Source organism: Egretta garzetta, unplaced genomic scaffold (genome assembly GCF_000687185.1).
Source record: "Egretta garzetta isolate BGI_Z169 unplaced genomic scaffold, ASM68718v1 scaffold676, whole genome shotgun sequence".
In the NCBI taxonomy this organism is placed as follows: domain Eukaryota; kingdom Metazoa; phylum Chordata; class Aves; order Pelecaniformes; family Ardeidae; genus Egretta; species Egretta garzetta.
Window position 1 is genome coordinate 300840 of NW_009260059.1, and position 8176 is coordinate 309015.

At 43.6% G+C, this 8176-nt stretch overlaps 1 protein-coding gene across 1 annotated transcript in view; it reads right to left on the reverse strand.

Moving 5' to 3' along the window:
- Positions 1–1525: 1525 nt before the first annotated feature.
- Positions 1526–8176, reverse strand: part of TBXT (T-box transcription factor T) — a 29052-nt gene continuing 22401 nt past the window's right edge. The window contains exons 4-9 of the mRNA XM_009641062.1: positions 7577–7711; positions 6778–6839; positions 6626–6687; positions 5510–5686; positions 3768–3900; positions 1526–1793 (exon numbers count right to left, since the gene is read on the reverse strand). Coding sequence (XP_009639357.1) covers positions 1526–1793; positions 3768–3900; positions 5510–5686; positions 6626–6687; positions 6778–6839; positions 7577–7711 — 837 coding nt within the window. The remainder of the gene's footprint in view (positions 1794–3767; positions 3901–5509; positions 5687–6625; positions 6688–6777; positions 6840–7576; positions 7712–8176) is intronic.

Consider the following 8176-nt stretch of genomic DNA (forward strand, 5'->3'; position numbering starts at 1 on the left):
TGCAGGATCCTGCCCACAGGGTGCCAAAGAGACCAAAATGGTGGCAAATATTTGCTTTTTCATCTTAAAGCTGCCACTGTAGCACATGAGCACACATCGATGAGTTATTTAAGGAATTCCCTGGTATAGAATTTTGCTTCGCTATACTAGGCACTTCATTATAAAAGTTATTTATTATGGCTTATGCAAAACATTTCGCTTTCCTCAGTATATATACTTGCCAGAGTCAGTGGGAGAAAGATATGTCCAAGGGCACGCTTTGAGCCAATGTTTTGGGTTAGCCTGCATCAGAAACTTGGATCGTATTACTTAACAGCGGTCCTGAAGGAAGTATTTTATCCAGACCTGATCTTTCCAGCAAGTCAAACAGTCAGTGTATTTTAAAGCTTAGTATATCTGCACTTTTCCCCCAAATGATTGGTAACTAGAGCTTTCCCTCTTACAGTAAGTTAACTACTTACATCCATGCTGTTCAACGTGCCATTGGGTGACATATCCCACGTATGATTGTCTTTAAAAGAGTACACTGTAGGTCAAGGGATTATTTACACACCTTAACATGTAGAAAATAAAGTTGTAACTTACCAAATAATAAATATAGATCAACAGAGTACAATATTGAAATAAAATAAATTAGAATGATTCTCCAGGTGTCGAATCCCCTCCCTTAAGGCCTGAGCCAGAGACCATAAAAAAACAAAACATAACAAAACGCAAAAAACAGTGATGTTTTTCAATGCCTCGAAAAGATTTTGTGTAGGGCTCCTTGTTAGACACTGGCTGTTTGAAATGAGATGTTTAGCTAAGCTGACAGGTATTTGAAATCTGTATGATCAAACAGCAAAAGTTACCTCTAAAAGGAGTCTTTTGGGTAAAACAATTTAAACCAAACATTAATACTGCATTTATTAAGAAGAATATAGTTCTTGCAGATTGTCTCGACATCAATTCAGCAGCAAGGAATTAAGCATACAGTTAAGAACACAACGTATTTGTGAGGCAAATACGTGCTAGTGCACATGATTTTCCAAAAACTTTACTCCTCAGCTACATTTGTGCATATTTCAGAATGCTTCTAACTAGACGGTTAATAAAAGTCTTCTCACGACTATAGCTAAGTTTACCATTAAAAAAATTAACTGAAAAACAGTTAGGAGTAACTTAGTCAAGAATGATGCCAAACTTCAGGTCCAAAATACATCAGAACACTGAGAAATTTGGAATCTAAGTAAAAATCTTAAAACTTAGGTCTATCAAACTTAAAATTAAAAAAAAAAAAAAGGAAAAAAAGATTAAAAGCAGTGAATCTGCTCTCAGAATTGCACGCTCACCAGATTTGTAAACTCCACGTGAAGTCAGTGATGCACTGTTCACTATAAGAGGTATAATGTAGATGCTCTACGCAAAGCAGTGCAGGTGCTTTGTCCGTAATTTACTTCATGCCTCCTTTTTCTCTTCCTTGAGGATCAAGCATTTAAAGTAATGCAGTAGCTAAAAAGTCTGTCTCCTAGGAGAAGGTCTGGGTTTACATGGAAGGGGGGGTGACAGGCGTCCACGTGGATGCTAGCCTGGCATGTGCGGAGGCATCATACTGGCTGTCGGGGAGGGCCGGGGGCGCCCCGCCGTCGTACAGGGGGGAGGCAGAGGTGGCGGCGGCCGCTGGGTGCGGAAGGGCAGTGTAGTGCGCTGGAGAGCCACGCAAGAACTGGGAGCTCAGGCCGTTGGACATCCCGCTCGACTGAGACACTGGCGTGATGGTGCTGTTACTCACAGACCATAAGTTAGGGTACTGGCTGGAAGAGGGAAGGTGATAAATAAAATAGGTTATATATATATAGGTTATATATATATAGTGCCAGCAGGCACTAGAGTCATATATATATGCTGGCAGTTGCTCGAGCCACAGCGCAGCTCCCAGGCTGGGTTCGCTTGCTGGAGACAGTGAATTTCTTTAGGAAGCTCCCCCAGCCACTGGGAGGTAGGAAGGACCCCCAGGCAGGAGGTCACGTTCATGGCACCCTACCAATAAATCTAACCTCCCCCTTTTCCCTAAAGCAGGTCCAGCACTGGGTAGGTTAGCAAATTTGCGGCCAAGCTGAGAAACAAACAGGCGAGCCTGAAAAATGCAGAGGTTTGCACGCAGATTCCTGAGCCATGCCATACCCTTTCCTCACGGGAAAGCCACATGATGGAGGTGGCTGGGACATGACAGCTGTTGGACCCAGACAGGTTTAAATCCATTGCCATGAGTCTGTCAAAGCCCTACTCCCCCCGGTGTGCCTCTGTAGTCAGAGAGGGACAGATGCCTCCAGACAGCCATTCAGCCCTCCTCGGACCTTGTTCATCCTCTCACGTTAGAAGGAGAAGAGCTGGATCGATGGCTGCAGATTGCACGGATACTACAGAAAGTAGTAGCTTCCTTTAAAGGAAAAAAAGCCTTGTCACTGACACTACAGCCTCCACTCTCCCTCTCCTCTGGGTATGGATACACACGCACACATATGTGCAAACACACATAACGAATTAAAAGAAATAAGCTGATTCAAGAGAAACACTATGAGAAAAGGTTCAGTCCTGCTGTGTAATACTACATTGTGCCTTCTACCTATCAATCCCAAGCAGTTTAGCAAAAAAGATAAATATTCTTCTCTACTTGACAAATAGGGGCTTAGACAAAAGGGATGGAAAAAATGCTTTCCTTGAGGCCCCACAGTTCCAGTTCTGGGGGACAAGTCTTAGCGCAGCAACTGAAACTCAGTGGACTTTGCAACCTTCCAGATACACATCCTGGGGGCCAGACATGGAAAGAAGCGCTAGGAGAACCTGTTTACTTCCTTAATATGTGTTCAGGACTAAACTTATGTTCAATAATACAGTTATTTTATACTGGGTAATAGTATATACTGTGATTAATAGCTAAGTGTCTGTGTGCATGGTTCAAATAAAAGGCTTTCCATAAGCAGAGTGGTAAATGTGAATTTCTGAGAACCTCAGCCCTCTGTGGTTAACAGCAAAGATTTTACCACCTTATCTGTATTTCTTTGAATTTGCAAGTTTAGCTCCGGGGGACTGACTGTAAACTAAATCTCTGCTAAAGGATCCAAAAGTTTAATTAAGATAAAAAGTACAAAGAGGAAAAAAGATGGATTTATATGATCACAAAATGGCAAAGGTTTTCACCAAGCTTATAATCCTACACTATGCTGGCTTCTGTGGCAATGCTCAAGTAAAGAATTACTGCCCCAGCCGCTTGCTCCTTCTCCACACTGTGGTTCACTGCCCCTTCGTTTGTAGCAGAACAAGGGTTTGTGGAGATGGATGGGAAAGCAGTGACTGGCTAAAAGGAAACAGGTCAAAAATAAGCAAAATGTTGTTTAGAAAGTTTAAGAGCAAAATGAGACGAGGCTTAAAAGCGCATCCTCAAAGTCAATGGGTGCTTGTCTAAGTGATTTGCAATCCTTTATCTATCAAATATCACTGTTGCAAGTAGCTACATTTCCAAAGCCAAAATGTAAAAAAAAAAAAAAAAAAAAAAAAAAAAAAAAAAAAAAAAAGTTTTGTCTGTTTCTTCAATCCCTTCCTTGTAAATAGTCCTTCTCAGTGCTGTGCCCTCCCCCCCCCCGCCGCCCCCGATAGCCAATGAGCCACACATGGCCATAAGGATTTCTCATTTGCTGGTGACTCTTTACCTCCTTTTTCATTCAGCCTTCTCTTCCTAGGAAGTATCAATACAGTGATTTGAGGGCTGCCGAGGGATGGACTCCTACCTGGAGCTGGTAGCTGTGCCAGTGCTGTGACTCATGGGCAGCATCGTCGTGTGTGTGGGAACTCCTAGAGAAGACCAGTTGTCATGGGACTGCAGCATGGAAAGGCAGGCAGAGGAGTTATCGGCATAGGCTGCTGAGAAAACAAGCGAGCACTTAAACACAGCAGAATTAGACCAATCTTGTATTCAAATAAAATGTATAGCTTTAAACCACCCTCCCCACTACTGCCTTGCAAAAAACCAAACTTCACACACACACAGAAAAATGAAGTCAGCTACCAGTTGTGTCAAGTTTACACTTTCACTGGCATGCCCCTGCCAATGTGTTGTTTCGCTCAACTTAGAGCTGCAAAGTCTTATTTCTATGAAGGACCTGTGGCCAAAAAGCTGTCTTCATACCACCTGCTAATTCATCCCATGCTTCCTCATTCGGTCAGTGGGAAGAGGCAGGCTCCTTGCTTACACTATCCCAATCACTCTTCCAGGGCACCTTCTTCATCTCCATCATCTACGCTGGCAGTAACAGCCTGGCAGGGCTGGATAACAAGCGCAGTGCTGGACCACACATCCCAGTTTTGAGCTGAGCATGCCACCATGGGCTCTGAAGTCTGCCTTAGGCAGAGGAGTGATTGGACTGTGGCTTAGACTACTCGGCTTGCGACCAAAACTGGCTGGCCAGCACGGCAGAGGCACTAGGAAGCTATAAGGGAATCCTCTACAGCCACCCATAGCGAGAAAGGAGCTGCTGTGGCAGCTGGCTAAGGGAAGGAGCAGAGGTTCCTTGCTGAGGACCAAGGAACATGAAGGAACACCGGAGACGTTTTGTTCTTTTGTTCTGTTTCAAGTCCCAAAACTTGCATAAAATTTCCAAGATGCAAGAAAAGCCCACAGAAAGCTAGTTTTCCACTTTAAAATGAACGACGAAGCTATATACAAGATTGGTCAGGCTGCATCTAGAAGCCTGTGTATTACTCCACAATTCAGAAAATTTCATTTTTTTCTTTTTAAATGGGAACCTTCAATATCCATACAGGCTGAAGGGCAAAAATTTTTAACAGAAGAAAGAAAAAATAAAATAAAAATCACTGTTAAAAATGCCTTTCCCTCCTCTTCCTTAGGTACATATGGCTTAAGGTTTAGTGCTATTTCTAAGCTGGCTACTTCTAAGCACGACTTTTAAATAGTTCTGCAGTTTATCAGTTCCATTTCATTTCCGTGTATCCGGTTGTGACACAGTCACTGCAAACAACCTCAGTGCGGGGATGTTAACTACAGCGACAGGCGAGTAAAACAGACAGAACCAGGCCCCCAGTTATGACGCATTAATAACAAGGGACACTAACAGAACCAGACAAGCACTTCTTCATTTCATTCTATTGCCTATAACTAATGATTAAAATCCTCACTTTCAAAGTTAACTTAGGAAAAAAAAAAAAAAAATCAAAGTAAGTTTAAGCTTACTGGTTACAAGAATTCGAAAGCAGTAGGCAAAGCCAGCACAGTATAATCTAATCAATCAACAGGACACCGTTCTCCACACCCTCAGTTTTTCCACCGTAAGGAGACTGGGGACACGCACTCCTCGTCCCTCTTTCCTTGCAGCGCTGGCCCCAAGCCCCCTGCGCAAACTGAGCTAGAGAGCGACCTCAGTTTCTGTGGCATCGCTCGAGGCACCCACAGCTCAAAGCTCGCACCCCTCGGCTCATTTCCCATCTTTTTACAGAGCTGCAACATCAGACTTACTTGGCGAGTTGTTTCTATGGGTGTAGGGGTTGGGGTAGGGGGCAGGACGGTGGTTCCTCAGCGATGAGTACCTTTCACAGCTGTGAGCAGGGGAGAGCGAGAGGGGGGCTCCAAACTGAGGGTGAGGATTGGCAGGTGGGCACAGAGCCCCGGTCCCGGGAATAAGCCAGCTACCTACTGTGGGGAAGCGAGAGGTTCGTAAGACGGGTACATAATGCAGCCAGGCGGGGAAAGCATCACAGGGCAACAAGATCAATAATCAATCGGTGAGGAAATGCACAGGCGGGAAAGGAAACGAGAGTTTCAAGGTGGCTGGAAAATCTGGATCTCTACAGCTTTCTTAAATGATCTGATGAAGGAAAATCAGGCAACGGCTCAGAAAAGCTAACGTGTTTTTAAAAGTACCACTTAATTACACCCACAGTAAGGAAACACTGAAATGGTTAAACCCTCTGTTCTGTAGATAGTGTGTGTGCTCAGTAATTGTTAGTGTGATCTTTGGGTTTAAATTGCTCCTTGGGGGTCTTGGTCTACAGCTAAGCTCTGAGGTTTCTCAGACAGCTAAGAACAACTCTTAAAAATTAAATATTTTCACTCAAACAAAATAATTCCCACTGCAGCTCAGCTTCCCCACCTTTATAGGCTGCAGACATTTTTTGGCAATAATCTGCTACAACAGAAACCCTTAGAACACTAATGCTTTTTATTCATCTGAGGAAGCTTTTTTAGCAGATGCCCCTAGTTTTCTTAAAGTACTTAAAGCCTAAGTACCATTTCAATAATTTTCTGCTGTATTTTGAAGTAAACTTTTGTCCCCATATCCATATGAATATTGCTGTCCTTGTATATATAGGCAGCCGGTTTTTTGGACATGCAGTTAACTGCAAGATTCTATTAAAGGATTTTGAACGCAAGACAGACTGCACACGCATAGATCATAACATTTCTACAACCATAAACCTGCATGAACCACAATCCTGAGGAGTAGCAATATTATTCTCCCTAGGAACTAACAAGCCAGCCAGCCAACACCACTCTGAAAGTTTTGCCTAACTTTATCGATGACATGGAAGAAATCAAAGTTATGTTCATGATGCAGAATGAAAGAAAACGTACGCTGCGAATACCCAGACTGCTGGTTGTCTCCCACTTCCTCCATCATGTCTTTGTGATCACTTCTATAAAAGAAACCGTGGTGTATTAGCTTAAGAATATGCTTTTGCAAATCTATGTAAAAAAATCCACACTTTAGAATTAAGAGCTCTCACCTTTCTTTTGCATCAAGAAATGCCTTTGCAAACGGATTGTATTTGATTTTTAAAGCTGTGATCTAAAAACAACAACAAATATCTTTAAGTATCACCATTCATTAGCACACAGAACTAGGATTTAAATTAGGACTATCCATTGAAGTTAGTGAAATCACAGATTTTTGAAGAAATAAGATTAGGCCCATAATACCAACCTACGGACATCAGGTGAACACCCCCTAAAGTCTGAAGTGTTAGTGGAGGGCTAGGACTCAGCCCCTCTGCCAAATTCTAAGAGGCCGAATTGCCTGGGTTTATTGATCAGCTAAGGAAACAGCTAAGAACGGTAGCACACTAGAGAGCTATAAAAATCTTCACATTTCAAGACAGAGCAGAATAGGCATCAAAACATCTCGGAAATATTAGTACTTTACAGATTCATTAAACATAGACATGCATTTTGGCTAACAGAGAAAGGCCAGTTTTGAAAACTGCCTGTCCAGTTATCTCACTGTGTGGCTGAAAATGACGGCTGTATTTCTGACCCCGCTTGCTTTGCCCCGCAGAATCTTTTACAAATTACCCTCCTGTAATGAACTTGTGGTACATATGGAGACAAACAGCAACCAGAACTTTGTGCTACTGTACATTCATCGGGCTTTTACGTACACCGATTTCCTTTTCTGTATTTAGCTTTAAAGGAAGCACAGAAAGAACAGAAAACCGAGAAACGAGATCCATTATTTTGGTCTCTGACATGCACTTTGCCACTTGAAGCCTCCTGGTACTTGCATCCTTTCTTCCCCGCTGTGCATACCTCCTCGTTCTGGTAGGCTGTCACGGCTATAAATTGGGTCTCTGGGAAGGAATGGCTGGTGATCATCCGCTGCGGGCCACCCACTCGCACGATATGAATCCTGGGCTCATACTTGTGCAGAGAGTTCAGCATGATCTGCGAGCAAACGGAGAGAGCAGGTAAGCAGTGACAGAGCGGTGGCAGATGCTGGCAGGCACAGAAAGCACTCAGGTTTTAAAGTATCTAACCATCCATCTCTCCAGCAGAGGAGGAAGAGGCAACAGGTACAGCTAAACCCTAAAACGGAAGCTGTGAGACAAGGGAAGGAACACTGCAGTCAAGACACCCCAACTTTTTGCCTAGTTGTCTGTATCCCTGTTACTCCACGGGGCAGCTTGCCTGGACACAAACACGTTGGCTCTAAATAGCCAGCAAGGTGTATCTAGCGCACCGCTGGCATCGTCAGATATTCAGACCAGAAAGACATTTCAAAAAAAGCAAGTCAAGGCACCCATCCTCGGTGGAAAGACCACTGCTGAAAGGATGCAGGGGGAGGTGGTCGGAGGGGGGGGGGCATGGAGGGCGACCCACCCCACGCCACGCTGTTTGATGACAGCAGTA